We start from the raw sequence: 22,411 nt of genomic DNA, 5'->3' as shown, positions 1-22,411 counted from the left end.
ACCTGATTGTATGTGATCTACTAGGCCAATTGTATATCAATTTTGATTCAAAGCAATGTGAACTGTAAACATTATATTTTTTAACTATGGCAGTAAAGTTTGAAGGTTTTGAAAGAAACAAGATTATTGTATCATTTTGTATTCATTTTGATGTTTTGTGAACTTGTGTCGTATGAAAGACAGATGAATAAGTTGTTGCGTTGACCAAGAAAATGACTTACTTTTTATATGAGATATATTTTTAAGGGGTTTTATGCCTTTATTTGATAAGGCAGTGTGACAGGAAGTGAGTGAGAGAGAGAGGGATCGGGGAAATGACCTCGGGCCAGAATCAAACCCGAGTCCCTGTGGCAGCATGACGCTGCATTAGCCATTTGAGCCACAGCCAAGGCCAAGAGGGCTTTATTTTTACTCTTTACGTCCAAAAGTAGATAAAAACGTTGAATCAGCAGCACTGAGCCGACCAGTTGTTGTTGACATCTGCATCTGCATGATGCAAAATTTTTATGATGAGCTTGTGGTTAAAAGCCTAGTTTAATGTATTTTAATTCTTTAAAACAATGCATAAAGGCCATTCAAGGTTAAACACCTTCAAAAAAACATGATGACACAAAAAGAAGCAAACAATGATGCTGGCTTTTTTTTGAACGGGAGGTTGTTGTCAGGACTCCGCAAAGCTGACTGGCTCATTAGACTCATGAAGAAAATAAATGCATCATCCAGGATCTAGGTAGACACACACACACACACACACACACACACACACACACACACACACACACACACACACACACACACACACACACACACACACACACACACACACACACACACACACACACACACAAAGCAACACACACACACACACAAAGCAACACACACACAGCAACACAGCATAACCCCAGTGTTTCCTGATGCGGCTCTTTCCCAGTGCATAAAAACAGAAATTGCCAGCCTAGCATACGGGTAGCTGCTGAATCATGGGGGCTCCGTGCTGAAGTGGTCGTATTGAGGGTCACACCAACACCAACTCATGACCTCAGCTGAAGCAGCACCCACTCGCCTACACAGGAACAATGAGGGCAGGGGGGCTATGGGGATGCTACCAAAAATTATAGTTAGTATACTGTATCTACGTATACATGTACATACAGAAAGGGAAGCCGACAGGGGGGACAAAGAGGAGCCCAGGGAAGGGGGACAGATAAGAGGTCCTTATAACATTATCTGTATCAGGTAGTGGGGCCTCCCTGATGATTTGTCCCTGGTCTGACCAAAGCTGACAGCGGCCCTGAATACAAATAAAAAACAATGCATCCATGGTCCATTAGGACTCGCCTTCCCAAGGATTGCTGGTGGAAATGAGCTTTTACTTGTATACTGGTGCAAGTCATCTTTTTAATTTTGCAACTAATGAACCTTGTACCACACATGGTCCAACCAAACTAAAACAAATTTTGTGATTATACTGTACAATGGGATCAAAATGCTATTGTTCTTGAATAGAGGAAAGATGGGATACTAATAACCTGGGAAATCCCATGTAGCTTTGCACAATCGTTCCAATCTGAAAGACAGCATGGAATCTGTACCCAGAGAACGGGCAAGATCGGTGCCTCCAATCAGAGAGCGAGGAGGCGTGGAAAGGCGATGACTGCAGTTTGTTTGAATAGATACAACTGACACGATTTGCTATGGGCTACGTATGCCAAATTATACACATTCGTAATGCCCAATAAACAGCCGTTGTCAATTGTAAACCACACACCCTCTACAAAATTTAGAGTAGGGAGAGAGACCTTATCTCACTTGTGATTAGGTCTGGTGATAACCAGGCAAGGATACTTGGCTAATTTCTTCATAATGGAAGGAAATTGGCAAGATACAGTGATACAGATGGTATTAGGAGCAGCAGATTGGGAATGGTGATTGGGAGGGATACTTTATTACACAACTCACCATAAGAGGATACCAAGATGGATGTAGTAGACGGCCTACCAGAGGGAAATACCAGAAGGCTAGGGAATACTAGAAGGCCTACGGTACCGCAACACTCACAAGAAACACGACAACATGTCAGACATGTCTGGAATGTTGTGGGTGTTGTGCTGTTTTCTACTTTGCATGTGTAGCGTGTTTCTCCTGACAATAGCCTTTCTGCTGATGTAGCACATTTATTGGAGTTGCTCATGTTATGAATTTCAGTTAAATAAGTGTGTGCAAAAATATTCAGTAGCCTCCTTGTGCAGATGGGCCCGCCGGCGGGCCTCTTCACTCTTCTCTGAAAAGATTAAATTATCATCATAACAAAATTGATCGAGCGTTAAGTAACAGACTCTTAAGAAAGACTTGGTCATTGCAATTTTGCTGACAAACAGGTTATAACAGATCCTCTGCACATAGACGTTAAGAAAAAACAAGAGTACACAAAAGGATGAAAAATAGAAAGCTAAACATGCCACCTTTTAAATCTTGGCACAGATCTTTTCTGCTAAGTTCCTTTGGAACGGTATGGAAAGTAGAGGACAGAATGGTCTACAGGCCTATTTGTTGCTATTGACTGACTGGTTGTTATTTGTGAGTTGCGTGTGTGTGCACTTGTGGCCATTTATGAGGAAATGACACTATAAGGTTACCCCCCATGTCACATGAAACAGGCTCTCACTTCTTCTTTTCCTCTACCCCAGTGATTCTCAAAGTGTGGTCCGGGGACCACTGGTGGTCCGCGACAGAGCTCAGGTGGTCCGCAAGGGGATTTCTACTTTTCCAAGATAAGCTAGCAATAGGCTTTATTTGTAACATTTTCATGTTTTCAACACAATAAGACAGGCTTATAATGTGAATAAAAAGTAAGTGATCTGCATCAAAATTAGCAGTGTCAAATTAGCAACCATCAACAGCCAATTCAGTTGACAGGTGGTCCCTGATTTTTTGGGGGGGACAAAGTGGTCCTCGGTCTGAAAAAGTTTGAGAAACACTGCTCTACCCAGACTCCAATGAAGATTCCAAATCCAGTACAGGTATTCCCTCTGGTGATCTATTCTTGTACAACATCACTGATGTCCATTACTTTAAGACCACGGCAGATTGTAACTTATATTCCTTAAAAGTAGTCCTTCAGTTTTCCATCTGTTTTAGGGAAGATTCAGAAAGAATTTTTTTCCAAGTACTGTTACTTATAACACTATTATAACACTATTACACGTTTCCTGTGTAAATATTAACCCCTTAGCGCAGCACCTATGTTATAACCTTACTGTCACCAAAATTATAATGGCTATGTCTTAATCTGTTACTTAAGGCTCTCGGCACTGTCATAACAATGTTGTTATGATGTAATTGAGTATTTTCAGCAAATAGTGAATAGGCCCGCCGGCGACCCCATCTGCAGTAAGAGGCTACTTACCCCTCTACCTTCTTATCTGTTTGTGTTACAAGTCATCATACCTTTCTTGCTTTTTTCATTTCCCAGGGAATGTTTTTCGAGCTATTCACTCTTCATCAGACTCAGATTTTGACTTAATCTCCTAAAATTACCTCATGTCCTCAGATTTTTAAAATGTGAAATCATTTTAAACATATATTTTCAAGGCTTTTCTGCCTTTACTTTTGACAGGACAGTGGAGTAGAGACAGGAAATGAGTGGGGAGAGAGAGATGGGGAAGTGATCGGCAAATGACCCGGGCTGGAATCAAGCCTGGGTCGCCGGCGTAGCAACCCAGTGTCCTACGGCAGAAATCTTTTTTTTATTGGCTATTGATCAGTGACGTCTTGATCTGGCCATGCATGTTAGAGAGACTCCATGCCATTGCCTGCACTCTGTTCCAGCCAGATGGCCCTATCAGTGGAAAAGACTAGACTATTGTCTACCAAGGACACTTTTATGGCTGACTTGCATAACGCACATGTGTCTTCCCTCCCTGCAGTGGGTGGATGCGTGGTAGGGGGTAAGTGTGTGAGGGGGTGGCACAAACATCCTGCTGTATGCAGATTTTGTGGACCTCTGACCGGGTGCTTCCTAGTTGTTTCTGCTCTCTTGGCAAGCAAAGTCAGACATGTGACGTGCGTCTGGGTCTAAACTCCCAGCTAAGCAGTATTGAGAAAGCAGACTCGTCTCTCTCACACACACTGGATTCTTAGTGCTGTCCTCCGCGCCATTTAGCTTATCGGCAATGTCCTGCAGAAACCCTGTAACCCCACTATGCAGTAGTTTTCATGTCATGTCATTTCTTTAAACTGACTATTTTCTAAATAAATACACAGAGCATGATTAAAAGTTGATATTCAATATTTGTAAATCTCATCTACCCATTGCCACATTGCATATAAATTAAATCAATATAAATATGTATCATTATAAATATATCAAACTACTGTATACAATATATCAGAATATCAATAACATTTTGTAAAAACTGGTACAACAAAGTTTCTGCCAAACAGCGATGTTATACACTCCAGTATATCTGCACTAAAAGCATCTGTCAAAAGCATACACCCAAATGTCAACATGTGTACTAGTAATAAATGCTGTTAGAGAAGGACATTCAATGTTTTGGGAATTTCAACGGGCTATATACTGTATCTGATGGCGGCAACTATATTGACGAAACAATAAAGAGTAATGTAGTGTGAAAGCAATAACACTTCACTGCACATCACTATAATATGTAATGGCCTTGGATGGTCAATATTAATAGTAGGCCCTATGCTGGTCAAGAACCATGTGCTGTAAATCAAATGTTACCACTACTGTAGCGGACAAAGCCCTACGCAACACGGCCTTCCTTTTACTCATCCATAAAGCGTAATCAAGTGTGCGTGCAAAGCAATTAATTGCTCATGTGACTTGTGTGGTTTGAGACTGAGAGCAGTGAGAGAGCAGTCCAAAGTCCTGTTTTAGATAAGAAGAGAGACGTTTAATCTTTTAAGGGCCATTCCATTCCAGCAATAAGGGAGCATTCGCACGTTTTACAGTGAGCCAGATGGGGAAGACACAAGGCATGGCTGTAGAAATGGCATTCAGACATGGTGACAATTGCTACAAGTGTGCTGACATAGTATCTCTTCCCTTGGCTACACCACCTTTAATAAATGTTTTTTTATTTAAAACAAACAAACAAACAAAAAGGACGCTACTATAATCCTTAGCAAATATAAAGAAAAACAATTCATATATATATAGTATATTGCTGTGTAATGTTATATAACTAAATGATATACCATATATGTATCCTGTATCCTGCCTTAACAGTTTTTATTTCCCTGCACATTGTTTACATTTTTGTTGTATAATCTCTTTGAGCTATTGAGTGAGCGCAATGCTAACGTTTGGCTTGGCAAATTCTCCTCCCGAAAAATGATACCGGTCTTGACGACCACCAGGAGTGCTAACGAGGAGTGTTCGGTTCCAAAGGTAGACACGCGGACTCGAGAAAGGAAAAGTCTTGCCACACGTTCTCCTATCTGTTGTCTCGACAGAGACACATTCCAATCATCAATCAGCTCATTTACCTTGCTGAGAAGCCTTTTTGTTAGAAGTTCATAGAGATCAGTGTGTTGAGGGAAATAAATAACCAGAGCAAATCTGCGGCAATGACATTTAACTTTCCGAATCCAGAATGCCTACCTTTGATGAGTTATGGCTTATGACGTGTAGCTTGTGTGTGTGTGTGTGTGTGTGTGTGTGTGTGTGTGTGTGTGTGTGTGTGTGTGTGTGTGTGTGTGTGTGTGTGTGTGTGTGTGTGTGTGTGTGTGTGTGTGTGTGTACGCGTGAGCGCGCCCGCGCATGTGCATGTGCATATGTGTCTGTGCGCATGTGTGTGTGTGTCTGAGACACAGTTCAGATCAGGTGTCTGTTGTGCTGTGGTGGTGCGTGGTGTGGTGTGGTGTGGTACGGTACGGACAGTACGGTACATAGTACGCTCTGCTGACTCCGAAGAAGAGGAGTAACAACAGCCCTCCCGCCATCCCTCCCTCCCTCTCAGCCTCTGCCTCAGTACACCCAGGAGACAGGCACCCACTGTGGGGTGTTGCTTGCTGACTCGATGGCTTCCTCCACCGCCTTCACGCTCTCGTCCACGTCGTTGTTCACCAGCACCAGGTCGAAGAAGTGCTTGTAGGTAGTCAGGATGTCGTCCGACTCCTTCTGGATGGCTTTCACAGCGTCGGACTGGGAAAGGTGCGGAAGCAGACAGATTTAAAATCACGGCCCCTGTTATAAATCAGCTGTTGCAAGAATGGCAATGACCATGTTGTATTGTGTTAGTACATAAAGGCACTGTGCACTGTTATAGTGGTGTAGTACTATGGTAGTTAAGTGCTTTCAGTGACGGTCCAGTGGTGGAACGGCGTGTGTTAAGGGGCTACACCCTGTTTACACATATGGATGATCTTTGAAAACACATGCATTTTGGGCCTTTTGTTTATACAGAAACAGTTTTAGAAATCTCCTCTTAAAACTTAAGTTTACAAAAATGTGTTTTAGCAACTTAAAATGCACCAGTCACAATGTTTTCTTCTTAACACATTCCACATGCCATGCTCATATGTAAAGGTATACAAAATATTCACTTTCAAAAATACTATCTGCTTATTTTTATACAAGGCCTCAGAAAACAAGGTCACAGACCCTAAGACCCAAACATACCCCACTTGCCCCCCTAGAGGGTTACAAATACATGTGGAATGTTTCAGACAGAAATACATATGTAGTTTACCAACTGTAGGGCAAGAGGGGGGCTTAAGTCATGTGCAAACGCTCACAAAAGCAAGAAAAAAGACAGCGAGTGTCTTATAGAAGTCGTCTAAAATGAGGAACCATCACAGAAGTCACATGACGGTTCTGGAATGTTAGTCAAAAGAGATGAGCTGAAAGCAAGTGGAGTTTTATTGGCGTTTGAAGCTGTGAATTCCCAAGTTACAAAAAACCCCAGTCCATTTGCTTACAACTAAACTTAGATGAATAAGATGTTTTAAGGCTCTACGTTTTGTGGTATTGTCAGGGTTTTTCGTTAAAATACTTTTTCTTTGTAAGGAGAGAAGAAATGATGGTACCTGGTTTACGTCAGTTGGTGCAATGAACACCACAAGAGGGGCATTGTCGGGAGTTCTCAGAAGTTTCAGAGTCTGTGAATCAAAGACAATAATTCATCTTAGTTTGTGCAAGCATCTCCACTTTTGGTTCACAAGCAACACTGTCAAATGAATGATGAAACCATTTGCAAATCTCATTTGGTATAATTATCATACACTGGCAATTATCACTATTTTGATTGAATAAAGTGATTGCAATGTGTTTACGCCATGAGAGTGTAACAGTGCGCATTGTGTTAGTAAGAACTTAGGAAATGCAGCTCTTAATACACTGTGTGAATTGGGTTAAAATTCTCCAAAGGAAGAGGAGGACGCCATTGCTTAAATGTTAAGAATATGCAATTCCAGGCAAAAGCCTGTTTTTGTTTTGAGGGGGTAAAGATAGGTAGAGTAAGTCCCCTTGAAGCAATTGCAGTGACATTTAAAAGACAAACTAAAAATGGCCTTACACTATTTCATTTTTAAATATAGAAATGTCAGGGATAACAGTGATAACTAATTGTTATTATTTAACAATATATTTAGTCCTCATTTATGACTGCATATAACACAATCAATATAGTTTTCTTCATTGTATATTAACAGAAATGTATTAATTGTCTACGTTTGGTATTCTTTCAATAAAAAAATTGTGACAGTGCTCACCGATTGCACAAAAAAACAGGTTGCTATGTACTTCCAACGACAGAAGCGTTATTACTTAGAAATGATTGGATCAGGTGAAGTGGAGCTGAAGATAGGAGACGTTTTTCATTAAAAACTGCATATCTGCAGGGCAGAAACGTCAACCAAGTTTCTCTCTCTCCCTATCGTCAGGGCAGGGCAGAGTCAGAACGCCTGCCAGAGATTTATCTGACAGCAGAGACAGAGTAGTAGCAAGCGGCCCATTCCACTGCGCTGTGCGGCTCACGCAAACAGCCAGGAGGCTCAAACCTACAGTGAAGTGAAATCTAGTGAGCCATGCAGGGCCGTTTCAAACCTACAGTGAAATGAAATCTAGTGAGCCATGCAGGGCCGTTTCAAACCTACGGTGAAGTGAAATCTAGTGAGCCGTGCAGGGCCGTTTCAAACCTACAGTGAAGCTAAATCTAGTGAGCCATGCAGGGCCGTTTCAAACCTACGGTGAAGCTAAATCTAGTGAGCCATGCAGGGCCGTTTCAAACCTACAGTGAAGTGAAATCTAGTGAGCCATGCAGGGCCGTTTTAAACCTACAGTGAAGTGAAATCTAGTGAGCCATGCAGGGCCGTTACAAGGTATTTGGGGGCTGTGGGCAAAGAGGGACTTGCGGCTCTTTTTTCTCATCAAGCGATTACCAGGCGAACACACTGGTGGCGGCAAGATTAAGCGACAAAGAACAGCTGGACTGTGTATCAAGAGCGGTACTAGCGATAGAAGCAACAGAGTATGCCCGTTAAAAAGCAAAATGCAAGAATTTGAACTGCCTCTCGTCGCCCAAATCGCTTTTGTCTCTTCTGTCGTCAGCGACTCAACACAGAGTCAATTACTTCCATCGTTGGAGTTCCTCCAGTTGCGTCCGGTCTATTTGTGCTATTAGGGAGTCTCCATCCCCCAAGGGATTTTGACAGAAGGTTTTTCCCCATTTAAAATTCATTTGAATACAAGTACATAACCAGTCATGGCCAGGCCCGACTAGAGGTATAACACCTAACGCCTTTCCAATAGCACATGTAAGATTCATTACTTAACACACTCACAACTCCCTTTTTTTACTTGCAGAACTGCCCTTACAGCACTGGCATTTTGCACAGCCTCTGCTGAAAGTTCATCTTTAAGTTATAACCTCAATTTATTGCAGATGTTCTATTCTGCATTCAGAGTCCTAAACTGCATACGCCTCCAATGAAAATACCACAACTTGAAATATGTCCTTTTTTTTTAAGTTATCACACTCACAGCACTTTGCTGTTCTGTTCACTTTTTTCTCCAAAGGTCAGCTAAAAAAGTTACACTAGATATTCATTATGTCTTACTATTAAATCAAATAAAAAGAGAAAAAAGTCAGCTTCAACCAGGGTTTTTATGCTCCCATTTGTTAATTTATTTTTCCGTGACGTTTCGGGTATTCACCCTTCTTCAGACGTCTTTTTTCTCTTTTTTATCTGATCATTTGCTTGTCCTACTCCCAGGTCAGACATTTGGATGTGTGGACTTTAACTCAGTCTTTGTTCCTATTGAATCAAGTCTTGTGTTTTTGTGTTTCAGACACGTACAAATTTTATCCATTACCTTACATCTGAGGTGCCTGATTATCCGTCTAAGTCATACCGTCGAAACATGTCAGGTAAAGGATAAAACCGTAACGTGTCGGACACAAAAGAAAAACCTAAGACTTGGAAAAAGTTCAAATACCTGTGGCTCGACGTCGAGGAGTGCAATTTTGCCTTCTTGGTGGATCTTCTGGATGGTCTCGAACTTTGTGCCGTACATGTTTCCCTGAAAGCTGCCGTACTCCAGCAGCTCATTTTGCACGATGCACTTGGTCATGTCGTCGCTGGAGATGAAGAAGTACTCCTTCCCGTTCTCCTCGTCCTTCTTTGGTGGTCTAGTTGTATCTGATTGAATGATAATAGGGCAATAGGTGTAGTACAGTATAGTCAGAAAATATGTAACAGTTAGCCAACTGTACATAACCTTACAGTTGTGAGGTTAGGTGCCCTTGCTCAAGAGCACTTCAGCCATGGATGGAATTAAAACCAGCAACCGTCTGATCCAACTTCTAAACTATTTGGCCAGGACTGCCTGTGATGTACTTAAACCATTAGGACATGGCCCCTGATATAAATTGGCTGTATACAGAATGGCAAGGACCAAGTCGTTATGCATTACTAAAGGCACTGTGTAATGTCAAAGTAGTGTAGCACTATGGTAATAAAATCTTGTCAGCCACTATTCTGACATTCCACTGTTGGAACGGTGAACATGATATGGCTACACTTAATATAATGCCACGTTGTAATCCTCATCCTAATCTGTGCTTTTATTGTAGTTAGGAAGTCGATCTTGGAATTGCAGGTAGGAGGTTTGAATCCTGCACCAGTAGGTAGTTAACAAACAGTTCCTCTCTGCACCCTCATTTATACATAGAAATATCATATACTATTTCATAGCTGAAATTTAATCCAATATACAGTAGGTGCAGGATGACTCCCCCTTTACTGAAGTAACTGTAAGACACTCTGGACACGGAGGGAGGGAGCTAAGAGCAATGTTATCTTAAAGAGATGTACAGTTTAAGCACACAATGTTGCATTCATGCAGTAACATGTTGTACAGTCAATTCAGGGTGATTGTGACAGAAGTGAGAAGTGCTTACGTGGGGCTGGGTAAGCAAACTTGTCTGGATATTTTAGCAGCAATGAACTTTTGATGTGACTCCGACCAACACCTGCAGCACCTTTGAAACCAGACAGAGCACAACAGTCAGCGTGATGTTCGAAATGTTGTAAAACATGTTTTAAATAAATAATACATTTGTAGTTTCTACAAAATGTATACTTTAAATCGAATGTTACTAAATGAACAAATAAATAAGTGCATCATTTAAATGCATAAATATCTCAAGCAGTGTTTGTTACCCCTGGCTCATCCTCTTACCTATGAGAATAAGTGTCTTTCTAGCGCACGCTGGAAGACGAACCACCTCCTCATAGGAAATGACGTCAAGCTGGTCAAAAACTGTCAAAAGCAAAACAAAATATAAAAAGTTTCTAAAAAGATTGCTCCACACTAAAGTGTTCATCTGAAACTGCACACCCCACGACAAATGTCGAGAGGAGTCCACAAAATGAACACTAAACACACATCGATAAATACAAACAAACATTTATTCATATGTAATAAAAAACGGTGATCGCATCCAAATTCAATGCGACAGTAAATCCACTAGCAATACAATTGTCAGAAGTTAGAAATGGCAAGACCATTTGAATGATATGCAGCACGTTGTTTTTTGGTAGGGTGCGCAGTGCGCACATCCGAATGAACTTTGCAGGAGCCAGAAAACAGTAGCATAAAGGAAACAATAAGTCTGTCTGCACACTGTGTTTCTTTCTTTGCTGCACTATATTTAAAGGTGCATTGTGTAGGATGGTGGCCAGATTAGGTATAGCAACTATGCTGCTCATTGAAACTGTGCTGCCGATTGCCAAATTTGATCTTTTCATGAATATTTATTAAATAATAAACTAATATTTACTACTACAGTAAATATTAGGTATAGTGGGTACAGTGGGTTTTGCAACTATTTCTGGAAATTCAAAATGGTGGACATGGAGAAGATCCACCTTTTCATGTATAAACGATGCATTTTTCCCAACCATAATGAATACGTAGAATTAGATGGTGGTGGTCAGTATTCATGAAAAAAGGTAACATTTGTGAATAAGCAGTATGAACTCAAAAAAGAAACTGCTAAAACTACACAATGCACCTCTAATTGAACTATAAGTGGGAGAGAGAGAGAGATGGGGTTGGGTACAGGCCGCCATCTTACCTGAGCTGTGCTTGGCCAGGTACTTGTCTTTACATTTCTTCTTCTTGCCAAAGGGGCTGCAGCTCTGGCTGCCCTCCCCGTCTTTTTTGCTTTTGCTTGCGACGCGCCTGTCAGAGAAAGTTTCAAACAGACGCTTTACGCTTCACAGTCAGTCTGATGGAGGTGTGTGTGTGTGTGTGTGTGTGTGTGTGTGTGTGTGTGTGTGTGTGTGTGTGTGTGTGTGTGTGTGTGTGTGTGTGTGTGTGTGTGTGTGTGTGTGTGTGTGTGTGTGTGTGTGTGTGTGTGTGTATGAAGGGCAGTTGCCAGCCAAACCACAATGGGACTGTTTCAAAGACAGCTAATTACACAAGTCAATAGCCTTGTCAGGACCCGACTCATCAATCTTTGGGTCTTCTCTCTGTCTCTTTCTCTGTCTCATTCGCCAGTACCAGTACATTGTGCATCCCTGTGTTCACACTCAGAAGCATGCACGCACGCACGCACACGCACACACACACACACACAAACAGAGAGACAGACATCTCAACAGACACAAAAGACAGGCAGCTTTCAACAGGCCATTTGCAAGTCGTGTGTATGTGTACAATCAGCTACAATGGACCCTACATAATCATGCACTGTGTGGGCCCCCTATATAGATGGGGCCCTGGTAACTCAGTCACACTTTCCCCCCCTGTATAACACCCCTGCGGGCACACCCCTTACCACTCCTGCAGTTCGGGGGAGGGGACGAGTCCGGCGTAGTCGGTCTCGGAGCTCTCCACTCTGCCCTGCCACCAATTGGGGTCCTTCTTGTCCTCGATGTGGATAATGTCGCCCGTCTTGAACTTAAGCCCCGCCTCCTTGCACGGGATGAGGTCGTCCTGGGAGGGATCGTAGTCAAACTGCGCCCTCATATACATCTATGGGGGAAGGGAATGATGCTTGATTTCGTAATCCAAATTACTGGGATGGCGGAAGTTATTGTTAGAATAGTTAGTTTGTGACAGATGATTGTAATCGAACTGCGCCTCCCACATATACGTACATCTGTGGGGAGGGAACAATAATTAACGACTGTTGTGTGTATTACATATGGGAACTACTTTTGGTTACATTGACAGTAAATAGAATGGACGCCAAATCAACGCTATTTGCCATTCAACGCTTTGAAGCCAGATTTGGGAACATTCCAACTTACATTCCACCTTAGCAACGCCAAACGCAGGTGCTGATTGGACAACAACAAGACTTCTAACGGTCAATCAATCTATGTTCTGATGCTCATTGGTCAATTTAACTTTTAATATCTCTCTAAAATAAAACATCACCACAAAAAAATCACCACCCTGGTAAGTTGGAGAGCAAGGGGACCTACTAGTTGAGCGAAAAAGGATCCCCCTGGAGTGGCATTTAAGGGAGATACAGGGTTTTATGTCTCTCATAGGAATGAATGGGATTTGGCCATTTTTTGGTCTTTTTGGGTCCAACCTTGGCTCCAACTTGGCTTCAACAATGAAATAGAATTTTGGCCTCCATTCTATTTACTCTCAATGGTTGGTTAGGATAAAGGGTATATTAGTGTATTATAGTATATTACAGGCAGGGCTGGATTAAGATGTCCCGGGACCTGCAGCCATATCTAACCTGTGTGTTAAAGCAACCCGGATTACATGGACTACTATTTACTATGCATATTGATTGCTTAACCTACAGGTTCAACCTAGGTGGTGTAACGTGCACATTGTGAAAGTGAGAAACAAAACAATTGCGTAATCCAAATTATGGGGGGAGTCATTTCATGACTGCTGATCATATTCGAACTGTGCCCTCCTAAACTACATCTGGAAAGGTAATGAATTACATAATCCAAATTACTGGAGATTGAAAGTTACTTTGTGACAGATGACTTGATGGATTGTATGGAAATGATGCTTCAGTAAATTACAAGGTGTCCCAAACTGAGTCAAATAATGCAATGTCACATAATACAGAAAGTCCAATAATACAAGCCAAGTAGTCTTTAATAGGTTGGGAACGAATTAATGATGTAATCCAAATTACTGGACAGTGAAAGTTACTTTGAGAGAGCAGGTGGCACATGGACACTGATAAGGATGCATGACCTCCTGTAAATAAATGTGAATAAACGTAACAGAAATAAGTGTGCTGCAGCAGCTTTCATTAAAGAGTAACAAAATAATCTGGGGAGCCAGGTTCAATTCTGTCCCGAAGTCAATTCCAGATACTTCATCTTTTCATACTGTCGTTTTTCATGCTGTCCTAAAGATTTTGCTCAAACAAACAGGTAACTGAAGTAAAAAAACATAGCCACAGTAAAAGACTAATTACAGACAATAAATCATCTGTGTCTTGTTGGCCCATAATACAGTGTTTTCTATCACTTGTGAGAGTTAAATGCAAAAAGCTGAAGTATCAATATGGGATATACAGTAATAATGCTCTTAATGGAGTCCATTTAGTCTGGCTTGGCATCCTTCAAGATGAAAACATTTAATACACTCAAGGAATGCAAGATGAAAGATACCTCCTTTCTTTTTGCTAATACCGGTATTGACCAAAGAAGGTGCCAAAGTCGGCAAAAATAAGCGATTTGTCTTTCGGGTGGCTTACTTACCTCACAGGGAAGGGAGCGGCTTGGCTGTTTCTGAATGACCTTGAGCTTAACAGTTCCATTTGTGTCTTTCTGCAGAAAAAGAAAACATACACAAAACATTTATTTTTCTTAATTTTCATAATAAAACATTGAGCTTTCCAACAATCTCTCTCTCTTTCTCTCTCTCTCTCTCTCTCTCTCTCTCTCTCTCTTAGATAAGGTATCGCCATTAGCTTAAAGGAAAAGTCCACCCTTTTTTGCATTTTTACTTATGTTCGATGTATTATTTAGTTACATATCAATGTATCAGATACTATATTACTATGCTAATAACACTTATAGTGTAATGGTATACTAATAGCCGTATACTAAGTCAATAGCATGGTTTGAGAGGGCTCTAATCATTCAGTAGAGGACCAGAACAAGCAAAATTAAGTAATTTCATTAAGCCAGGGGTGTCAAACTCAAATTGACTGAAGGCCAAAATAAAAATCTAGTATGAAGTCACAGGCGAACAACTGACTTAAAAAAAAAAAAAAGTGCATCCACGTACCGGGTACGTGCGCGGGCCTACTCACATTCCTGTGACTTACGAAATTTCATGTACAACTGTAATACACATTTGAAATTATCTCACGGGCCGAATAAAATGATTCTGCGTGCCAGATTTGGCCCCTGGGCCTGAGTTTGACATCCTTGCATTAAGCGATGACACACATTTCTGTCCAATTTTTTACCCTCCACTGCCATTCAAAATATATTTTTTCACACCACCATTGAACACGTAACAAAGCACTGGTGTCGTTACAGTAAGGGGAAAGATCTGAATGTTCACAAATGAAACCAGACACAATGATGTTTAACACCACTTGAGGACTTGTCGCTGCAAATGAAGACGCAGTAAAGATCACAGAGGGGCGCTGAGAGGCTGCGTTAAATAGCAGAGAGGAGACAAATGGCCCAAGACTGCACCCAGACCCAGACCGCTGCAGGCTGCAAATTGCCTGTTCTTTTTTTTACAGGATGGTTGGACTGGAGGTGATGGTTTTACAGGATGGTTTACAGGATGGTTGGGTTTAGGAATGAGGATAGATTTGGTCAATACGAGAGACTGCATTTTTTTTTTCTTTTTTGCTTGGTGGTTGGGGTAGGTCCTTGACTATTCACGAGGCAACTCGGTGATCAGGGTTTAGGGATAAGGATACATTTAGGCAATATAACAAAGGCCAGACGAATTTTGTTTTCCAGTGTGGTTGGGGCTGTGTGTGTAAGCCCTTCACTAGCAATTTATGTATGGATAATCAGGGTTTAGGAATAGGAATAGGTTTGTGCATCACATATCACATACAGTAACATCATATTTAGTATTGGTTAAGAATGACATTCCAACATAATAATAATTAGTAACTACATTGCCCTAACTTAATAACTTCACAACAACAATAAGTTATCAACTTCAAGCTCCTCAAACAGTATGGTGTGTGATGGGTGATGCCTGTCCCTCATGGTGAACCACCAATCATGGACGAGTTGTCTGATGGGAATAAAAACCCTGACGGCAAGGCCAGAATACCATACCAAAATCTTCTGTAGCTGGTCAACAGTCTGGTTGGCTACGCTCTCTCCATTAATCTCGGCAATTTCATCGCCCTCGTGTAGCGACCCTGAATGGGGAGGATGGGGGGGGAGACACACATAAATTGCAAATGTCATCATTCCTAGAAATCGCTTTCATGGAGCGACCATCGTCATTACATGGATAATAGAAAAGCATAAATTGCGAATGTCGTCACCGGTACAAAGGCGGTACAAATGGCCTTAATTTGTGTATATGTGTGTTTAAAATGAAACATTCTTTTTCCTGATTTAATCAGAGAGATCAGGGAGACAGACCAATTGAATCGCCCATAATGCAAATATGTTTTCACAGACAGAATAATAACCAACCAAATGTAAGTATGTAATATTTAACACCACGCACGCATGCACACATGTGCACAGACACTCGCACAAGCATAAACAGTTGCAGATAGCATCACCAACAACATCCTCTAATAGGGTTATATAAAAATACATATAATAATACAGCCTAGATCAATAAATACGACATTCATTTGATCAAAAGTAACCAATAACCCTGTAACTGCAGTCGCATGCTTACCTTGCCGGTGTATCATTCCGCCGCGCAATATTCTGGCCACCGTACATCTCTGCTTCTCATTCACCCTCAAAGTCACTCCCTGAGGACACAAGGTAATAATAGGTTGAGAAATTACACATAAGAAATGCAGTGTTATTCTGAGAATATATGGTCCAATTGCAATTTAATGTTAAAGGACACAGCAAAGCCAAACATGCTCTAAACAGTGTAAAGTTCAACTTTTTGTAAGTGTTGTGCCAGAGACATGTGGAGGTGAATTACTATGTCTATGTCTATTACTTTGTCTTTGAGAAAAGTCAACTTTGTAGTTGGAGCTGTAAAAAAATATGCTAAACGTTAATTCAACAGTTAAACAAACCTGGGGTGCGTTTTTCAACAGTCATTGCTAATTTAACAACTTAGTTGGTTGCGACGCAATTTCACATAGGCAACCTACTAAATTGCAAACTGGATGGCAACGATGCTTTCGAGAAACTCAGACACTCGAGAAATTCGTTACTCAGGCCCAGCTGACCCCACCCCCCTACTTCGACAACCCTAGGTCATTCATACCATTGGCTCAGAGGGGTTCTTCTGGAAAGATACTTCTCGCGTGTTAAAGTCTCCCCCGTTGTGGTAAGCCGCACTGCCATTGGCAAACGCTTTCCCCTCAAGCGTCTGCATCGTGTCCTGTGGGGGAAAAAAACAAAAACAACAAAAACAGTAATGATTGATTATTGTTGTCTATTTTTATTTGCTTAGCCTACTGCCAGTGAGTTATTGAAATTATTTATATGGCAAAAAAGGACATGAAACTAAAATTATCCCCGTCAATCTCCAAAACCCAGCAATCAATGTACAAATATTGACTCTTTGGACTTCTAAGGAACTCTTTGGACTTCCTAGGGACATCTAGGGAAAAGAATAAAAGGGATCTAGGGATAAAAATATCATGCCGTTTTCCTTTTTCCCCTCTCCCTCACTGTGTGTTTGTGGGTTGTTTCAAACCCCCGGAGATTTAAAACTCTACTGGACATGGCAGATAAATGTTTCAATTCCACATCTTGTCACAATTCTGCAATTCACTTGTCCCTCCTTTGGCCAATCAGGGCCCCCCTGACAGGTGGGGGCCCTACTGTACACTTGAGCCATGTCTAGCCTGTGCTTTAGTCTGACCCTAGTTGTTTGGTGTTCCTGCTTGTGTAACACTGCATACATAAGATGGTTCTAAATGTACTTCTATTACAAAAAACAAGAGACGTTGTCTGAGATGCTTCTCTTCTTTAAAAAAAGACACTCGGACCTTCCATATTAAGTGAAAACGTGCTAGAGGAATGCCTGTAGTCAGCGTCTTGGTCAGTCAGATGAGGGGAAAAGAGAAGCAGTGACAAAAATATGCTAATGGCCAGCTGATTTTTGCTAGTTAATAAACACGCACGTACGTACTTGAGAACAGAAATGTGTTAGCATAAGCTAAAAAAAAGTCCTTGCTCTACACACACGGATAAAAACCACAGCGGCCCGATCTACTGCTGCTCTTTTCTTCTTCTTTTTTTTGAAACTGGAGACCTGAGTCAGTTGAGTTAAGATTAACTGCATCAGTGAATGAGTAATACTGGGGTTCTCAGCCATGTGCCGGACAGAACATGACGTAAACGTGTCTGAACACATGCACACAGCTATCTCTGAGCTCTTGCTCACAGGCCCACGGGGCAGGACATGGTTTCACAGCAAAACAACATCAGGCTTTCCCTCTCCTCTGCCTTTATAGTGACTGAGGAACTCTTTTAAGCACACAAGGGAAAAAAAATCTTGTGCAGGGATTTTTTTTCAAAATAGAAGTACAATATGTGCAATATGAATTCATCCCTTCACTTCCCCAGTCAATTCCCCCATTTTTTAAAAACTTTTTTGATGTATATGAGAAATAAACTGTTGACACAGGCCGATGGTGGCTAGAGTCCAGCGCATAATATGTTCAACATGAATTCACCACTTAAATAACAACTACAGTACGTAGGTTATATAAATCTCAACCATCTTCATTCCAAGCTGATTTACTGGTCCATAGGTCAGTAATTTCCCGCTGAATTTTTGTTTAGTCAAGGTGTTGGGGGCTTAGTTGGCATCAGACACATCACAATCATCATTGGAAAGACTGTCTTGTGCAATTTGAAATGAAAAAAAAAACATTTTGAATTAGGTCTAAGTGAAATTACATTAAAAATGCAAAATCTGGCCCAGACGTGCCTCAACGGCTGGGAACTCTACTGTTACACTGGTTTGCTGAGTCGTCCCCGTCTCTCTCTCCCCACTAATTTCCTGTCACTCTTCACTGTCTCTGTCATAAAAGTGGCATACAAATTTCTTTTTAAAAAAAAACCCAACAAAATCTTTATCTTTTCAGTGGACCGAGTCAAGGTGGTAGGTGTTTGTTGACAAGGTAGGCGTCTTAACAGTTAAGTGGTAGGGGAAGGACTGTAGGTAGAGGAATGGTAATATTTCCCTTGCTGTGATTAATCTCTTAGCAGGTGTTAACACAGCATGACAGCAGGATAGCATGACCCCCGTGATCCAAACCCAGCCAAGTTAAAGGCTCTGCTTTCTCATTTTGGGCCAAACATACTATTTGCACCAAATATCATTAGAGTTATTTTGTCATTTATAATCAGTAGAACTCTTGTTTCTTAAAAAAGCCCTTTCCGTTATGATGCTCGTGGTCCTTCCCAGTGTGGGCAAGCCATTTACACACAGGAAGAAATATTGCAGAGACAGCAGGAAAACCTTTCACAGAGGTGTTAAAAACTGGTGACCCTGAATTATGTATCAACGCACACCTTCCGGAAAATACCAAGTGTCAGCTAAACGAATCTATTAGAATGGGCAAGACTGGGACAGCTTCGCCACTTCAGAGCAGCAGACTTTTAGGCCTATATGAATAGTGAATAGGGCTTGAATACATTTGTTGCTTGTGTCGATTCTACGGTGTGTGATTCCCGGGAGGGGAGACAGAGCAGGGTGGGTTTTTTTTTTAACTGTGGGCTGTAACTCTCTTTGATTATGGTCTCCTGGGTGCCATGAAGGATTGGTGTTGCATATTGCTCTCAAAAGGCCACCGTCTTCTCTGCCCTGCTGGTAACTCACTATTACAGTAGAAGGACATTTGAGACTGGGCTAGTTTTGAGATCTGAAAGCTGACTTGGAGCTCCTGTAGGTTGACATGAAATGACATTTGTCTGAAATGAATAGTCATGCCTGCCTAATGCATATTATTGGATATGCTTGACAAGTACAGAGTTATGGAAAGAGTCACAGGCCAGAACATCATTATTGTGTGTATAGGTGAAAGGTGAAGACTACATTGTGTGTGTGTGCGTGTGCGTGTGCGTGTGTGTGTGTGTGTTTTAGAGTGGACAATGTGAGGTGTGGTTATGAATGTTATAGTCCCTTCTTGGCCTAAATTACCCTCACACCACCCACTCATTGATTTGTTCAGAAAGTAAAGGCCATACGAATAAATAATAGGTTATGACTAAAGCATTATTTGGAAACAGCCTGCGCACAAAATAAGAGTGCAGTTGTTTAGTGAAGAGGGAAATGGCCCTTTCCATAAGGACGAGTAGGCCTGTTGGAAACAAGTGACCCAGGACTTCCCCATCTTCGCTTTTAGCTGCGTCTGCAAATCTGTGCGCAACTGTGTGGCTGCCTACTAAGCCACGGGTAGGATAAGGGCTAGTTTCACCGGCACAAGCCACTGGCAGCGGCATGTGATAAGATACTGTCGCAAACAGCTCATATGAGAACCACTGGGGTCGAATCAAACCGTTGGGCTTATGTTATTATTTCCAATAATAATGATGATGATAAAACAGCGCGCACACTGGCGTATGACGCGTCGTGTTCCATGTAGGCCTAGAATAATAACCACCACATCAAGCAAATAGTTATACACCCTACAGGTGATTTGACAGTAGGGCGCGTAAGAAATACCGAATAACAAACGCAGCGCAACCTTATAAATAAGCAATTCTGCATCACTGCTCGCCACTGTAGGCTAAAGCAGATCTATCCAGGCAATACCAGCGGTGGCCAGTGCATTGCAGATCGGGTTTCAAAACAGAAGTAGCGGAAGTAGCAGTCTGTATAATGCTACATCAGGCTTGCAGCTGCCTTTCATAAACAATAGTCGACATACATACAAGGGGATCTACGTGATGTGTATGGGGATATGAAGAATATTCATCTGTACCGTGACTGAAAACCGCTTACCTTCTCTGTCCGTGGCTTATTCTGCAGCAGTTGTTCCAGATAGAGATCAGACAGAGCTGTTCGAACGCTGTTTACCTGCTCGAATATGACAGCGGGGTCATTTTTGTTGGACTTTAGTGTCATCTTTACCGCTTGCAGAGGGAGGGGACACCGAACCCAAGATGCCCTTGCTCAGAGTCCGAAGGACACTGGATAAGAATCGTCTGGTTGGTGCAAAGGGGCGATAAAAAGGCAGCGATTAAAGAGTCCCTTCACCGGTTAAAGTGCGAGATCCAGGTCTGACGCGCTAGGCTCCTAGTGGTAATGTTAGTCATAAGCTGACAAAGCAAATAACCTTCCGTTAGAGGCGGAGTGAGTTCCCAAAGCGTAAACTGCGCTTCTTTTCGAGCACAACAACCCCAGAAATAGGCAATGAGATATTCCAGCTCCTATTAATAACTACAAAGCAAGCTATAGGTTGGAGTGTCCAATGGCGTTCAATTGTCTCATGCGCTTAAACAGGAGTATAAATGCTGGCTCATTCCAGTTGTGGTCAATAACATAGCCTATTAGGGACAGTACAGCATTGAATGGATTCCCCTTCGCCAAAGAAAACTATCGATGTAACCAACTCAGTTGACCAGTCTATGAAAAATTGAATGACTGAACAAGTGAGTGACAACACCAAACTATAGGCTATTGGGAGAGCTTTACACAAAGAGTTCATGACAGTTGTTAACAGCCTACAATTTCGCAGTGATTTCCCTCCCAGCGACCTCTAGTGGTTGTTCTACTTATGTGCCAAGGAGGATGTCTGACATGAAGCCTAAAAACAACCCCTGAACCAGTACCTACACTTGTAAACAAGAGCCTCTGTGCAACACCAAGTCACACACCTCAAACTTGTAGGTCACTTGAAGTTGAGTGAGTAGGTAGTGCTACTGATCCAAACACATTGTGATAGCCCTACTGATTGTCAGAGGTGTCAAAAGTAAAAGTAAAAGTAAAAAATAAGCACAATTTCTCTCCAACACAGATAACCTATTTGAGTAACCAGTAGACCTGAGTAGCCTACTTGTCTTGTGATCAGCTACCTCTGTGCTGGTTGGATCAAAATTGTGGTGGGATCTTGTTAGGTTTTAGTGTTTTTCAGTAACAGAACAATCTTTCCACCTCATTGGTTACAACTGATTAACTGGTGTAACAGCTATGTAGTAATATCATGTGCTATTGTTGTTACACCACAAATTTACTTTTACTTTTGACACCTCTGCTGATTGTTTACCACCAGGCGCCGACCACAAGAGCACAAGCTCCAGGAAGTGGTAACACGAAAATGTTTGCTAGAAGAGATGAAACAAAAGAATATGTGAATAAATGATGAAAAAACAGTAGGTGTATTTGTGTCTGTACTTTTGAATTAATATTCATCTTGACAACATATGAACTGTGGTCATACACAATAGATGAGAATAGCATAAGAAAAGCTATACTAGTGCTAGTCTCTTTTTATGTTTACAGACCCGTATTTGCCAGCTTTTGTGACACACATAGACAGTAGTCTACTGTTGTTCTCTTGAAAATGCGGAGTTTAACTCAAACAAGTATAACGTCCAGAAAAGATGTCCATGACTTCTGGCCATTTCTAGTGGTGCATGGAAACTTTGTATGATGTCCTTTTTTGCATTACATCATTCTTATCCCCATGTTGCCATTATCATGTTAAACATGTATTTGTTATTTTTTTTAACAATACATAAGTAAGCTAATGCTATTCATCTGTGCCAAGTCCTTTAAGTACTCTACAAAATCTATGAA

General features: G+C 41.5%; 1 protein-coding gene across 1 annotated transcript; it reads right to left on the bottom strand.

Annotated features, from left to right (window-relative positions):
- Nucleotides 1-4,885: 4,885 nt before the first annotated feature.
- On the bottom strand, nucleotides 4,886-21,572 carry mpp1 (MAGUK p55 scaffold protein 1). Its single transcript, XM_063184727.1, has 12 exons — nucleotides 20,615-21,572; nucleotides 16,919-17,035; nucleotides 16,367-16,445; nucleotides 15,784-15,869; nucleotides 14,227-14,295; nucleotides 12,315-12,511; nucleotides 11,610-11,716; nucleotides 10,712-10,792; nucleotides 10,431-10,511; nucleotides 9,467-9,669; nucleotides 7,057-7,128; nucleotides 4,886-6,172 (listed from the first exon to the last, which is right to left on the bottom strand). The coding sequence occupies exons 1-12, from the start codon at nucleotides 20,735-20,737 to the stop codon at nucleotides 5,996-5,998; spliced, it is 1,392 nt and encodes a 463-aa protein (XP_063040797.1). The 5' UTR covers nucleotides 20,738-21,572; the 3' UTR covers nucleotides 4,886-5,995.
- Nucleotides 21,573-22,411: the final 839 nt, after the last annotated feature.

The sequence above is a fragment of the Engraulis encrasicolus genome, chromosome 20 (assembly GCF_034702125.1).
Source record: "Engraulis encrasicolus isolate BLACKSEA-1 chromosome 20, IST_EnEncr_1.0, whole genome shotgun sequence".
Classification (NCBI taxonomy): Eukaryota; Metazoa; Chordata; class Actinopteri; order Clupeiformes; family Engraulidae; genus Engraulis; species Engraulis encrasicolus.
This window is presented reverse-complemented; position numbering and strand designations above follow the sequence as displayed.